The sequence below is a fragment of the Myxine glutinosa genome, unplaced genomic scaffold (assembly GCF_964187855.1).
Source record: "Myxine glutinosa unplaced genomic scaffold, kmMyxGlut1.1 SCAFFOLD_1882, whole genome shotgun sequence".
Taxonomy (NCBI): Eukaryota; Metazoa; Chordata; class Myxini; order Myxiniformes; family Myxinidae; genus Myxine; species Myxine glutinosa.
Window position 1 is genome coordinate 16,306 of NW_027617977.1, and position 15,932 is coordinate 32,237.

General features: G+C 47.3%; 1 protein-coding gene across 1 annotated transcript; it reads left to right on the forward strand.

Moving 5' to 3' along the window:
* Nucleotides 1-2,595: 2,595 nt before the first annotated feature.
* LOC137421173 (THAP domain-containing protein 2) lies at nucleotides 2,596-15,648 on the forward strand. Its single transcript, XM_068106956.2, has 3 exons — nucleotides 2,596-2,894; nucleotides 4,756-4,951; nucleotides 14,716-15,648. Exons 1-3 carry the CDS (start codon nucleotides 2,827-2,829, stop codon nucleotides 15,037-15,039), a joined length of 588 nt encoding a protein of 195 aa, XP_067963057.2. The 5' UTR covers nucleotides 2,596-2,826; the 3' UTR covers nucleotides 15,040-15,648.
* The last annotated feature ends 284 nt before the right edge of the window (nucleotides 15,649-15,932 follow it).

Here is a 15,932-nt window from a genome sequence, read left to right on the forward strand (position 1 = left end):
CATCCCCACCCCAGCACCAAGGCATTATCGCACTATCAACTTCCGTAAGCTAAACGCTCTTTCACCTGCCTCATTCTCATCGACCCTCTCTGAAAAAATGTCCACTTCTCCCTTCGTTGACCTCCACACCCCTTCTGACCTCACTGACTACTACAACCACACTCTCTCCTCCTGCCTTGACCAACTTGTGCCTATAAAAACCAAAACAGTTTCTTTCACCCATTCTGCTCCCTGGTTTACCCCTGAACTCCGCCTGATGAAAACTCGTGCTCGCCAACTTGAAAGACTCCGCAATAAAACAGGTCTCACAGTTCACTCCCAGGCCTACAAGGACCACATACAACACTATAAAGATGCCCTCTCCCGCGCCCGCTCCGCCTACTACTCTCAAATTATCCACTCTGGCTCCAGAAACCCAAAAGCACTCTTCTCTACAATAAACAAACTCCTCAGCCCCCTGAACACCACCACCCAGTCATTCACAATACACAACTGCATCTCCTTCCTTTCATTCTTCCAACGCAAAATTGAAAACATCTACAACAGCTTGACCACCGCCGCACCCGCTCCCCCTCAAACCACCTGCCCCCCCCTTATCCTGCCATCCCCTGTCTCAATTCTCCCCAGTCTCCCCTACTGACCTCTCTGAACTCCTCATCGGAATGAAAACTGCCACCTGCACTCTTGACCCCATCTCCTCCAGCTTTGTCAAGGCCTCCCTTCCTGCTCTCTCTCCACTTATCATTGCAACAATAAACTCCTCCCTGTCTACAGGCATCGTCCCACCATCCCTCAAAATTGCTGCTGTTACCCCCATTCTGAAAAAACCTGGACTAAACCCTGACACCCTAAATAACTTCAGACCCATCTCCAACCTACCCTTTCTGTCAAAGGTTTTGGAACGCGCTGTAGCCACTCAACTCAAACATCACCTCTCTGCCAATAACCTGTATGAAACATTCCAATCCGGATTCCGCTCCAACCACAGTACTGAAACTGCTCTCCTCAAAATCACCAACGACCTTCTCCTCTCCTCTGACGCTGGCAACCTCAACATTCTCATCCTCCTCGACCTCAGCGCCGCCTTTGACACCATCGATCACACCATCCTCCTCACCCGACTTGAAACCACCTTTAACATTACCGGCACTGCCCTCTCTTGGATTAAATCATACCTCTCTGACAGACGTCAGTTCATCTCCATCAATAACTGCAAATCCCCTACTGCTCCCCTCCCCCAAGGTGTCCCCCAAGGTTCAGTTCTTGGCCCCCTCCTCTTCATCCTTTACCTGTCCCCCCTCGGTCACTTAATCCGCCGTCATGGTCTCCAATTCCACTGCTTCGCCGATGACATCCAGCTTTTCATCTCCACCAAGTCCATCTCCACCGCCACCCACTCTATCCTGACAAACTGCATCACTGAAATAAAATCCTGGCTTCAAATCAACTTCCTCAAACTTAACTGTGATAAATCTGAAATAATCATCATTGGCCCAAAAACGCTCACCAAGTCCACCCATAACTTTGCCCTCAACATCGACGGTTTCCCAGTATCCACCTCCCCTCACATCCGGAATCTTGGCATCATCTTTGACCAAATCCTCTCCTTCGACAAATACACTAAACAGATCACAAAGACAGCCTTCTTTCACCTGAAAAACATCGCCCGTCTCCGCTCATCCCTCTCCTCCACGGCTGCAGAAACCCTCATCCACGCCTTCATCACTTCCCGTCTGGACTACTGCAATAGCCTCCTTTATGGTTCACCCTCAACAATCACCAATAAACTCCAATACATTCAGAACTCCGCTGCCCGTCTACTCACCCATTCCCGGACCCGTGACCACATCACCCCCGTCCTTTACAAGCTTCACTGGCTCCCCATCTCCCAGAGAATCCAGTACAAAATCCTCCTCTTGACCTACAAAGCCCTCCATAACCTGGCCCCATCCTACCTGGCTGACCTCCTCTCCAGACACACTCCCACCCGCAACCTCCGCTCTGCTGGTACCAACCTCCTGACCCCCCCCCCCCCCCCCCCCCCCATCCGGACCAAATTTAGATCCTGGGGGGACAGGGCCTTCTCCATCGCTGCTCCCACCCTCTGGAACTCGCTACCTCACACCATCAGAGACTCCTCCTCACTCACCACATTCAAAACATCACTCAAGACCCACCTGTTCAACACTGCATTCAACATTTAACCCACAGCATCTAACCCCTGACTATCTCCTCTCCTTCTCCCTCCTTTGTGCTTTGAATATTTCCCTATTGATTCTTCTTTTTTTGCAATTGTTTTTATGTTTTGCTATGCATTATGTTTTGCACTCTGTCAAAGCGTCTTTGGGCTTCCTGAAAAGCGCTATATAAAATAAATGCATTATTATTATTATTATTAATTATTTTATCTTTCAATTCATTGCCATTGTGGGGGCGTACACAAAATACGTACGTGACTCTTTTTTACGTACACAAAATACGTTTGCGACGTACGTGGCTACTCACTGAACCAATGTGGAATGAAGTAGTTCCATCATGGCTGCCACGGAGTTATAAATACAATCAGGAGAGCCAATGAAGCCTCTCTTTTGAAGCAGCCGGAAGTAATGAGACGGCCATCTTGGAGGGCCGATTGTCAGCTGCTTCGAACTTTTTGACACAGACAGCTCTGCATAGGTGCACGCGGAATCACGTAACTTCCGGTTAGTGCACCCTTCGCGACAACAGTTTCGTGATTGGATACGTTGAAAACAAACCACAAAAGGGCACGTGTTTCAGCTTACTTCCGGTGGTCTCGCCCTCTCATCTAAGTCTCACGCTGAAAATATGCCTCAATGTGCTGCATTTGGTTGCACAAATGCCACAGGGAAGAGCTCCAATGTATCATTTCATAGGTAAGTGGAATAATGTTGTGCACAACAGATTATCGTACAACAGAAACACTAGAAAGGTTAGCAGGTGTTCGTGTTTTTGTCACTGGGGAAGTTAGTGATTGTTTTGCAACGAACTTTTCCTGCCGTGTCCTCCGTCTGACACGTATTCTATGATTATTTATGTATTATAATTGATAAATTAGATTACTAAAACAGTGTCTTATTTACGACAAGTCGTCAGGGGAAACCCCGATGATAGGTGTACGGGTGGGGGAGTGGCTTTGGCCAGTGCCGGATTAACATTGTGGGGGGCCTGGTATAATTATTTGTGGGGTGCCTTTTATTTGGAGACCAAAATCATAGCATCCCTCTGTGCAGAAACTTCACCAACGCATGTCTGAGTGGAACATTTGCTTAATTCTATTGTTTTTAAATAGCTAAAAAAAATACAAATGAAATGGAAATGCTGGTGAAAATAAAGTATGGAAACAAAATATATGATGTAATTTGCATATGCAATTATTGTAAAAAATAAAATCGAATGAAAGCTTGACATGTGAAAATATATTATAAATGCACAAAATCAATTAATATTTGCCACCAAGCTAGAATATTGGCGAGTGACTACAACAGCGAGACAAATCTATTTTATGCGGTGATACAATTCTTAGGGAGTGTTCATAATTTATGTGGGGGGGGGGGGGGGGAGGGGCGGTGCAGTAGTAGGGGGGGGGGCGCAAAAAGTTTTGACCACCCGAATGGGTGCGGGGCGGGGGGGTCAATGTCATGAACGTTTCCATGTTCGGTATGGGTGGGGGTGGGGGGGGGGCAAAAAAGTTTATTCAAATTTGATGGGTTTATCTACTAAATACCCTTCAATGTTTTTATATTATATATATATTTGTGTTTTAATCAAGCTGCCTTTTAATCTGTGTAGTCTTTTTTTTGTGCCATTTAACGTAAATTTGAGTGCCTTAACTAATATGACACAAAAAAGACCACAGATTAAAAGGCAGCTTGATTAAAACACAAATATATACAATATACGAGACAGTGAAGGGTTAGGGATACTCTTAATTAAGTTAGGTGAGGGGGTTGGGCAATAAAGTTTTGCTGATGGGTGGGGGGAGAAAAAGTTTGCCCTTGGTACATGGGGGGGGGGGGGGGGGGGGGGGAAGTCACGAAAGTTTTACGCTGACCTACTTCCAATTCACCGCCCCACCCACTACATCATTTATGAACACTCCCTTCTCGTTTTAGCAGCACTGAAATCGGAGAACTTAGCACAGTGAAATGTTTCTGTTACCTACATTGTAGATCGATATATACATGGTCATCTCTGATCGCTTAGAGCATGAACTCTCCTCTCTACAGTTACTTATCATCAACGTCAGACACATTTGGGAAAACCTCGAGATTCTTCTATTGTCGTATGCAAAAACATTAAAACAAAATATTAGGTGTTTGTGGGGGGCCCCAAATCGTGGGGGCCCTGTACGAATGTACCATTCGTATCATTGTTAATCCGGCACTGGCTTTGGCTAATTGGCAGTGTCACAGTATTTTTTGTGTGCATAGTTTGTTAGGCAGATGTGATTTTGTTTACGTCACTCCACATATATGCCTCTGTGGATGGTGGATGTTCATTTAAGTGTTTGAGCTCAAACAAAAGTTTGTTCTGGTGAAATAAACTGGAATTATAAGTCCAAATTTTGACTTTCTGTGGAAAAATTGAAGCATTCCCAGCAATTGTTTTAAATTTCGAAATCTACAACCTTCATTTACATTTCAAGTTTTGGATAAACTAGTTTGTGTCGCAACTCATCGACCTAAATAGTCAAAACGGTGAATTGGAACTAATCGGTGAAGTTTTTATTTCAAGGTTCCCAAAGGACAAAGACCTGTGCTCCAGATGGAGTGCTGCTTTGAGAAGAGAGTCCTTCCAGCCCACTCCAGGCACCACAGTCCTGTGCAGTGATCACTTCACAGACAGCAGTTTTGACAGAACAGGTCAAACAGTTCGACTCGAGCCAAACACCGTCCCAAGCTGTTTCAACTTCCCAGCACATTTGACAAAGGTACACATTGATATTCGAACAATTTTCAATTGAGTTCAAGTTGACTTCTGTTTCTTCGTTTCCGGTCCCTCGAGCAAGGAAGCGACTTCGACCTCTGCATGGCAGCAAAGTTAAAGTATTTTTTCTATTCGTGTCCTTGTCAATTTCTACTCGTTTTTTATTGTGCATGTGTTGCAGTGTGTTTTCCAGTTGGTGTTGATTTGAAATTCATGCAAACTTTTGTATAATTTAATCGTTTTCTGTTCCCACCGCGTGCGCGGCCTGGTTTCTCTCGGCTTCCCTCCCCCCCATCGGTGTTTTGTGAATTTAAGTTCTTTCCTTCGCTGTATTGCTTATTTCTTAGATTTTCTCTTCTCCCCCTAACTTCCCCGAACATCGACCACTTGTCTAACGTTTTAAATACCGTCTGGCAAATACCATAATTAATCGTGTTCTGCTCCTCGTGTGCGGCCTTGAACCCCCGTCGGTGTTTGTTAACTTAAGTCCCCTACTTCGTGTTTTGCTTAGCTCTTAGATTTTTCCCTTCTACCCCGAACATAATACTCTTTGTCTGACGTTTTAAATCCCCACCCCCCAAAAAAAACCAAAAAATAAATAAATAACCAAAAACATTTATTTTCCTTTCTCCACGTGTGCTGTTGTCTCATCCTGTACTTCTGTCCAGGTGTGCTGTTCGCCCCGCCCCCATTATCTCCTTGCCATCCACCTTTTGCCCTGTTCACGTGACTCGTGGTGGTCCCTCTCGGCCCTCCCCCCGTTAGAATTTTGTGCATTTAAGATTGTTCACTGTTCTGTTTAAAGATTATTTAAATATGTTTAAACTTTCCCCTTCAGTGTTTTATTCAGTGGTATATGACAACACGCTGTTTTTCTTCATATTTAAAAGGCTTCTTTCAATTTCCTCTCAAACTCATTCCACTTCAAAAAAAATAAATTCAATCCCTTATAACTCTAAATCACTGCATGCTCTAAATTCACATTCATTCCATCCCTCCTCCATCGTTCGTAATCGGATTGCTGACTTGAAAATCACAACAAACCCAATTTGTTATCAATGTTCGTCTTTCATCAATCATCCACTTTCTAAACTCCCCTCTTGCCCCTCCCCTCCAAATCCCCCCCTTGCCCCTACACTCCTAAACTCCCCCCTTGCCCATCTACTCCTAAACTCCCCCCTTGCCCCTCCACTCCTAAACTCCCCCCTTGCCCCTCCCCTCCTAAACTCCCCCCTTGCCCTTCCGCTCCTGAACTCCCCCCTTGCCCCTCCACTCCTAAACTCCCCCCTTGCCCCTCCACTCCTAAACTCCCCCCTTGCCCCTCCCCTCCTAAACTCCCCCCTTGCCCTTCCGCTCCTGAACTCCCCCCTTGCCCCTCCACTCCTAAACTCCCCCCTTGCCCCTCCACTCCTAAACTCCCCCCTTGCCCCTCCCCTCCTAAACTCCCCCCTTGTCCTTCCGCTCCTGAACTCCCCCCTTGCCCCTCCACTCCTAAACTCCCCCCTTGCCCCTCCACTCCTAAACTCCCCCCTTGCCCCTCCCCTCCTAAACTCCCCCCTTGCCCTTCCCCTCCTAAACTCCCCACTTGCCCCTCCCCTCCTAAACTCCCCCCTCACTCCTCCCCTTCAAAACTCCCCCCCCCCCAAACCCCTCCCATTCAAATCTCCTCCCATACCATTCCTCTCCAATTCTCCCTCTCCACTCCTCCTCCTCCTCAAGGCTGCCTCCATCCCCTTCTACTTTCCTCTCCCCCCCCCCCCCCCCCCCTCAAACAACCCCTCACTGTGCCTCATCCCTTCACCATCAAACCTTTCGTTCTCCTCATCCTTCCCTTTCTTGTAACTCTTCTGTAATCTCTGACACACTATCAACTGCTCTCCCTACCTCCCCCTCTCATCCTTCATCTTACCCTACCTCTCCCCTCCCCTGTCCTGTACCCGATGCTCCCTCTCTCTCTTCATTAACGGTATGGACCTCAAACATCCGGGGCCTTCGCTCAAACCTGACTGATCTCTCCATACAGGTTGCTTCTGACAATCCAGACTTGATCTGCTAAACAGAGACTTTCCTCCTTCAAGATATCTCTGATTCCTTAATATCTCTTCCTGGTTACTCCCTCCTCCGGTATGATAGACCTGAGCCTCGTCCTGGTGGTGGGGTGCCTATCTTTATCAAAAACGCTCTTCCTCACTCTCCTTGCACTGCCCTCTCTCCACCTCAACCCCAGGAGCACCTCTGCCTACGGCTTCCTCTCCGCTCCCACCTTTTGTTCATATGTGTTCTGTACCGTCCTCCAAACAGTGATGACTCCATTTACATTTCACTGTCTGACAACATGGACCAACTTCTATCAACTCATCCCAACTCTCTCTTCCTCATATGTGGCGACTTAAACTGTCATCATGCCAGCTGGCTGGGTGTGGGTTCATCTCTCACCAGCCATGGCACCTCAGCAAAGGACTTCTGCGACTCACTGGGATTGACACAATCTGTCAATTTCCAGACCCGGATCTCAGCCAATGGTGTATCTTCTCTTCTAGACTTGGTTATGACAAACTTCCCTGCTAATGTCTGCTGCTCTTCTTCTGCCCCAATCGGGTTTTCTGATCATGTGCTTGTTAAAGTGGACATCTCTCTGGCCATTCTCAGAGAGCCTCCTCAGCGTCGCCGAGTCTGGCATTTCACTCAGGCCGACTGGCACGGTCTTCAGGCAGCCATCATTCATCTGGACTGGTCTCCCATCTCCACTGCCTCTGACTTCAACTCATCCTGGGAATTCTTCCAAAGCAAACTGCTCTCTCTCTCATGCACAGATTTATCCCATCTCGTCTTCAGTTGTCTTACCCTTCCTCCCGTCCATGGTACACTGAATCTTGTGGTGAGGCAGTTGCCCTGAAACAACTTGCCTTTTCCTCTTGGAAGGCTAATCCAACTGAAGGCAATCTCAGTTCCTTCCACCAAGCTCGGAACAAGTGTGTGTCTACCCTCAGGAGTGCCAGGAAGCACTATCTCTCCACACTCAAGAATGAACTCTCAAACCTGTCTCCTTCCAAATCCTGGTGGCGTCTGGTCAAATCCGTTTCTGGTGTTTGTTCCTCCTCCATCCCCTCCCTTACCTCAAATGGCTACACAGTTGACACCGCACATGACAAAGCCGAATGCCTCAACTCTGTGTTTGCCTCAAAATCTTGTGTCCCAAACCCATCTTTCTCTGTTCCCACCTTACCCAGTCGAACCCAACTGCTCCTGGACTCTGTGTCCTTCTCTCCTGACAAGGTGGAGGAGTTTTTGTCAAACCTCGACTCCGATTCTGCAACTGGATCAGACGGCATCAGCCCACGGCTCCTAAAATCCTGCTCTGCCGCTCTATCTCACCCTCTCTCTGTTCTTTTCACCCTCTCTCTTGCTCATGGTCATCTGCCAGCATCCTGGAAATCAGCAAACATTACCGCTTTACACAAAAAAGGTGCAAAAACAGATCCTTGCAACTACAGACCAATCATCCTGCTCCCAATTATCAGCAAAGTCATGGAATCCATCATTGCTTCGGATGTGAAATCCTTCCTCTTCTCCAATGGCTTGATCTCCGATCATCAAATTGGATTCAGACCAGGTCATTCTACTCTGGACATGCGCTTCTGCTGTCTCAACAATGGATGGAGGTCCTCAATGCCAAACAGGAAATCAGAGCCGTCTCCCTTGACATATCACGTGCCTTCGATACGGTCTGGCACCCAGCTCTGCTCACCAAACTCTCCTCCTATGGTATCCATGGAAATCTCCATGCATGGCTTGTGGACTTCCTCTCTGGTCGTGGACAACGTGTGGCCCTGGATTGATTTCTCTCCTCTCCCCTTCCTGTTCAGGCTGGAGTTCCCCAAGGTAGTGTTCTGGGCCCTGTGCTTTTTCTGATCTGTATCAATGATCTCTCTGACTCTCTGGAAAATCCTCTCTATCTCTTTGCTGATGACTCCACTCTGCCGCTCCATTCCTCTTACCTCAGATCGGCAGTCTGCAGCCTCCTCACTCTCTGAAGACCTGGACAAAATCACAGACTGGTCAAACAAGTGGAACATGTCTTTCAATCCTGACAAATCTCACACTCTTACTATGTCTCTCCAAAAAGATCGACTGGACAACCCTCCCATCTACTTTCTCAACAATCCTCTCCAAGATGTTCTGTCGCTCAAGCTTTTGGGTCTCACTATCTGCCATGATCTTTCTTGGGAAAACCACATTTCCAAGCTGGCCTCCAAAGCCAATCGCCGACTGGGCATCCTCCGTCGTGCGAAGTCCTTGCTCGGCACACCTGAGCTCCTCACCACATACAAGGCTTTCATCCGCAGCTCAATGGAATACTGTTCTCCCCTATGGGCCGGTGCTCCTGCCTCACACCTAGCTCGGCTTCACGCTGTTGAAACCAAAGCTTTCAGAATCATTGGAATCTCCCGTAAATGAGCTATCTCCGAGGGCCTTTCACTCACTCACCGCAGACAGGTAGGTGGTCTTTCTGTCTTCTACCGACTCCTCTCCAGCCTTGCTCCCCCAGCTCGCTCTGTGCTTTGTCCCCCAAATATTCCTACAGGTCGCACAAGATCTGCCAGCAACCCTCTGATGGTTAAACTGCCGAAATCTCGGCTCTCTGCTCACCTTCTGTAAAGTATCTCGACAAACTGCGATCAATTGTCGTACGCGTTTATTCACTCTGCCGATCAAGGCCCGATTCACAGCAGCGCCATCCGAGCTCTGGCGTAGGGATACAACCCGGTCCCGGTGTAGGGATACAATGGTGAACATTTGCACTGCATACATGACATCCTCCCCTTTAAGTCCAAAATTACCAAGAGCAATACGTGCTAGATTTCCAGAATTGACATTTCAAAAGCAACATTTACAAACCATGTGAAAATATGTGTGCAAACGGTTATGAGAATAATGAAAATACGTGAAAATAGAACATGTGTCAACGTGAAAAAAAAACATCTTCAAAGATTCAACCGGTCGGGTGCTTTTCTCTCACGCATTGAGCGTCGCGGTGTACCAGTGGATACAGAGTCCGAGGTGATTCCTTTGGGTCGCGGTGTACCAGTGGATACAGAGTCCGAGGTGATTCCTTTGGTCTCCACGAAGGGTGTAGCGTTTGCAGAGGTTTTCGGGGCATCCGAGCCGGCTGGAGCGGCCACGACGATCTCCGGCAGTGGCGGGTCGAACTGTTGTCCTGACTGTGACGATGCTACAGGCTCCATCGACTCACAGTGACGGTAGGTTATGTGGTCCTGATGTCGACGAATTTCGCGGCCGTCCTGCAGGCGAATCACACTGGACAGTGGACCTGGCTTCTCGATGATGTCTCCCGGTAGCCACGTCGCACCTGCACCAAAATTTCGGGCAAACACTGGATCTCCAATGTTGATACATCGACTGTTGGACGTCTTATCGTGCACCAACTTTTGATTAAGCTGGCTCTGATAAACATTTGATGATATGTCTGGTTTGAGATTGTCAAGTGTCGATCTCAAGTGTCGTTTCATCAATAACTCAGACGGAGCTGCACCGGTTGTTGATTGTGGCGTGATGCGGTATTTGAACAGGAGACGAGACAGCTTTGTTTCCAGGGTTCCCTCCTGAAGTTTCTGCAATCCGGATTTGATGATTCCCACGGATCGTTCGGCCAAGCCATTTGAAGCCTGGTGATGTGGGCTGACAAACTTATGTTTGATGCCGTTCCGACGTGTGAACTTGGCAAACTCGGTACTGGAAAAACACGAACCGTTATCACTCACGATCATCCTGGGCAGACCATGAGTGGCGAAACAGCGTCTGAGTCTTTCGATGACAATGGCTGACGTAGTACCACGCGTCACATAGGCATCAATCCATTTTGTGTGCGCGTCCGTAATTATTAGAATCATGCTGCCGTTAATAGGCCCGGCATAATCGAGATGTAGGCGATGCCACGGTTTGCTGGGCCATTCCCAAGGATGCAGTGGCGCTTTCGCAGGTGTATTCCGGGTGCTCTGGCAGGGGTAACAATGTCGAACATGATGTTCGATATCAGCATCAAGATTCGGCCACCACACATAGTTTCTGGCGAGTGACTTCATCTTCACAATCCCGGGGTGACAGTCATGGATTTCATCCATGACCCTGGAACGCAGATTTTTCGGGATCACGACACGACATCCCCAGAGTAGGCAACCATTTTCCACGCTGAGTTCGTTTTTACGTGCTTTAAAAGCCGCAAAATCTGGGTCACCCTCAGGTAGCAAATGCCATCCAAGCTGTACAGCCTGGACAGTTCTGGACAGAATGGGGTCTCGTCGAGTATGAGTGCGGATCTGGCCGGAATCGACAGCACAATCTTCCAGATGATCCATCAGTGCGATAATGGATCCTGGTGTAGGCGAATCATCAACGGATTCTGGAAGGGGTAACCGACTCATGGCATCTGCATTTGTGATAGACGAACCGGGCTTATAACATATGGTGTAGTCATAAGCAGCGAGAAACAGGGACCAGCGGATGATCCTGGGCGGTAGTGTGTCAGATGTCGCCTTAGTTGGACCAAACAGACTGATCAGCGGCTTGTGATCAGTGCGAATCGTGAAATGATGTCCAAGAAGGTACTGGCGAAATTTGCCGACGCCGAAAACGATTCCCAATCCTTCCTTGTCAAGTTGGGAATAGTTTTTCTCTGCCGGGGACAACGTTCTGGATGCAAATGCAACCGGTCTTTCCGTACCATCAGGCATCACGTGCGATAATACACTCCCCACTCCATACCGACAGGCATCGCATGTCAGCACAAGATCCTTCTCTGGATCAAAATGAACGAGAACATTGGACGATTTGAGCAGATCCTTAGAGGTCTGGAATGCTGATTGTTCAGTAGACCCCCAGCTCCAGGAGACTCCTTTCCTCAAAAGCCGATAAAGGGGGCCCAAAACGTCGGTCACATTCGGGATGTAACGACCATAGAACTGAAGCAAACCGAGGTATGACTTCAATTCGGTCACATCTCGTGGAGAAGGAGCATCCTTGATAGCTCGGACTTTCTCATCTGTCGGGTGTAGACCCTCGGCATCAATCGTATGACCCAGGTACGTGACTGATGGCACCATAAACTTGCACTTGTCTCGACGCAAACGTAGGCCGGAGTCCGAAATCTTCTTCAGAACTCTCTCCAGGTTCTGTAGATGTTCCGCGTCCGTACGACCAGTAACCAGAATATCATCCTGGTAACAAACGACGTTGCGTTCGGCGGCAAACAAACTGTCCATGACACGCTGATAAATTCCAGGTGCAGATTTCACTCCAAAACTAAGTCGGTGGTACCTATACAACCCACGATGCGTGTTGATGGTAAGATACTGTTTCGAATTCTCGTCCAAGCAGAGCTGTAGATAGGCGGATTTGAGATCGAGTTTCGTAAAAGTCTTGCCTCCCGTGAGACGAGCATAGAGGTCTTCGATCCTCGGGATTGGATATTTATCCAATGAAGAACACCTGTTCACGGTCATTTTATAATCTCCACATATGCGGATGGACTGGTCCGATTTTATGACCGGAACGATGGGCGCCGCCCATTCGGCATACTGGATTTGCTCGATGATCCCCAGATTTTCAAGATGATCCAGTTCCTTGTCAATCCGCTCACGCAGGGCGAAAGGGACTGGGCGAGCCCTGCAAAATATAGGATTGGCATCCCAGTCAACCCTGAGTTTAGCCGTATGTCCTTTCAAGGTTCCAAGCTCATCCTTGAAGACATCCGGGTACGTATCCAGCACATTTTTGAGTGTGTATGCTGCGGTAGGAGAAACGTTGGCTGCCCGGAGTTGATGAATGCTTTCCCACTTCAGTCGAATTATGCTCAACCAGTTCCTGCCGAGTAAGGAAGGGCCCTTTCCAGGAATGACGATCAGGGGTAGGTGAAACTCATGGTTATCGTAGCCCACCGTGACATCACATGTACCGCAGGGAACAATCTTCTCACCTGTATAGGTGGAGAGTCCATAGGTAGTAGGTTTCAGATGGGGTCGGTCAGCATCACTCCACAGGTTTGTGAAAACAGCATGGCTGATGAGCGAGACGGCCGCACCAGTGTCGACCTCCATTTGCAATGGTCGATTGTTGACGACAACATTGGCAAGAAGAGGGTCCCGCCTATGGTGAGAATCAATATGAAGCAGGTCATACGATTCTGAGTTGTCGGAAACAGAGCTCACCTGGTCAAGCTCGGGTTCCTCCGAACCGATAAACTGATGAATCTTGTCAGCAGCTTTTCCTTTTCCCGATTTGCGAGTGATGCAAGCTGGAGCAATATGGCCAGTTTTCGAACAGAAATGGCAGGTGGCATCTTTGAACCGACACGTCTCCGGAGGGTGCTTTCCGTTGCACCGAAAACAGTTGTTGTGGGTTTGAGACTGCACTGGCTTCTGACGAGGAGCCTTGTTCCAACGTTGTGGCTGAACATGCTCCAACCGATTCACAGCAGGGCTGGTACCAGATGAGCGAGTGGCACCGATGCTTGTAGCGTTGCGTTCAGCACTTTCCATGGAAATGGCGGTGTCTCTGGCATTTTGGAACGTCAGTCTTCTCTCAGCAAGCAGGCGTCTACGAGTGCGGTCATCGGACATGCCAACCACCAGCAAATCACGAAGCATGTCATCGATCGTGTCCCCAAACTCACACAGATGTGACAGTTTTTTGAGGTGTGCAATGAAGTCTGCGATCGACTGACCTTGCTGCTGTCTGCACATGTAAAAATTAAACCGACACAGGATGACTGAAGGAGATGGGTTGCAATGTTCCTTCAAAGCGGCCTTGAGCTCTGCATACGTGAGCTCCTGGATTGTCCGAGGCCGAATCAGGTTTTTAACGAGTGTGAACGTCTCACCTCCGCAAACGGACAGGAAGACGGCCTTCATCCGGCCTTCGGTCGCAATGCCGTTCGCCTCGAAGTAGAAAGACAACCGCTCAGAATACGTGTCAAAATCCCCCTCATGAGGGTCGAATTCATCGATATGGCCGAAAGATGTCATGGTCTAGATGTTTACCTTCGTCGCCATGTAACTCTTTCATTAACACTCTTTCATGTACTCTTTCATTCCTCTTTTCTCCCACCTCTGGAACAAACTCCCACACTCACTTCAATCCCACTCCTCTCTCCAGGTCTTTAAAACAGCTGTTCACCACCATGTCCTATCTTTCCCCATCCAAAACCTTGATCTTTTCTACCCCCACTAATTCACCCCAGATCCACCTTGTTTGAAATTCCTACTTCTTTCCTGGAAGTCCTGGCAGTGTCCATATGTTTTATACCTCTCCCACCCCCCCCCCTTCCCATGCCCCCCCCCCCAAAGCCCTCTCCCTCCCACAGATCTCTTGATGTCCCTGCTCTCAGATGTTGTGTTTGTGTTCCTCCCCCTCTCGCCCCATCTTGTCTACCGCTTCCCAAGTTATATGTTTTATGTGTCGGTTTGTCTTTCCGTGTGATTAATGTTAGCTCTTTCACGAGCCTCGATCTTGTATACCAAAAAAAAACAAAAAAAATGTTGTTTTGATGTTTTAAAATCATGCTATTTAATAATCTCAAGCACGTTTTTCATAAGTGTCAGTTATTTTTATTGTTGTGCTATTCAAATACACACACAGCATTCATACAAATGCACGTGCATGCATGCATACATACTTTAAATCGTTAATTTATCAATTTATTCAAATGTATGAACCATTCACTTATGTGTCAAATTATATTTTTGCAAATAGGCTGCAGTTGAGAGGAAACCACCAGCAGCAAGGTCGATTGTTCAACAATACGAGCCAGCCCCTACTGAGGATGAACCAGGAAAGACTGAAGACACTCATCCCAAGAAGGGACCTTCATGTAAGAATGAGGATCGCTCGTGCAGCATTGTCACTAGCCCACGTTCACTGAAACGAAAGTTGGATGATGTAAGTGCCAAACTCAACAATTTTCAAAATAAATTAAAGTTGAGCCACCAGCGTAACAGAAGGCTAGCCAGGAAGGTGGAGTCGCTGAAGACCATTGTGCACGACCTGAAAGAGAATGGCATGGTCACTGACAACTGACAACAACCCAGTGAACGTGGAATTAAATCTGCAGTTTCCAGTTCTGTATTGTCTGAGGTTGGGCTGTCAACATTTTCTACCCTGGAGGAACACATGTTTGATTGTGAAGTGGACAGCAACCATGTCTTTACTTTGATTCGCTCTGTCTCACAATGTTATTGCAAGATACGCTTCCATCACGTGGTCAAAATGATGAATGAGGATGTAAAGGACAAGCAGATCAGAAAGAAATACAGTAAATTGGTACTCTTTGCTCACCAGTGAATCAACCGTTGATCCACACCTCTGTTCATAATTGGATAATTATGACCACATACATTTAAAGCAGTGTTCACTTCAGAAGAAGCTGTCAACATTCTGTTTGCAAGTCTGTCTTCAACTTATTGACTTGGTACTATTTATAATTTGTCAGGATTTGTCCTCATTTTTGTTTGGTGCATTGTAATAATTGTGGGTTTGCAGGTGGGTGTGTATCAGTTGTGGCCTACACATTGCCCTCCCAGTTGATACTTTCCAAAGAGGAACGATATTATCACTGCTGATGTACTTTGATGTAAATTGTACAATGTTTTGTATGCCTTGTTTGTAATAAAAAAAAATTGTGCTTTTGGTTGGTATCATTTGTTTTCATACACAAACTATTGACAGATTTTCCATTGAAAAGCATCTTGCTTCAGGCAGTGACTTGCAGTGTGACATAATCGTTGTAAATATATTATTCTTTAATGTGTCCAATAAACAGACAAAAACAAAAGTGCAACAAGTATTCCATTCTCTTCAATGACCATTGATTATACTGGTTTCAACTTCAATTGCACAATTTTAAATTTTACCTCTTCAGTTGAGTCTATTACTAGTGTTAGTCACCGATGGGCACAGTGGTTTGTTGACAA

Excerpts from the sequence above, each read along its gene's own strand:
- LOC137421173 (XM_068106956.2), top strand. The coding sequence starts at position 2,827 with ATGCCTCAATGTGCTGCATTTGGTTGCACAAATGCCACAGGGAAGAGC. Across the intron at positions 2,895-4,755 it reads TCCAATGTATCATTTCATAG|GTTCCCAAAGGACAAAGACC; the intron begins GTAAGTGGAATA and ends TTTTATTTCAAG. Across the intron at positions 4,952-14,715 it reads TCCCAGCACATTTGACAAAG|GCTGCAGTTGAGAGGAAACC; the intron begins GTACACATTGAT and ends TTTTGCAAATAG.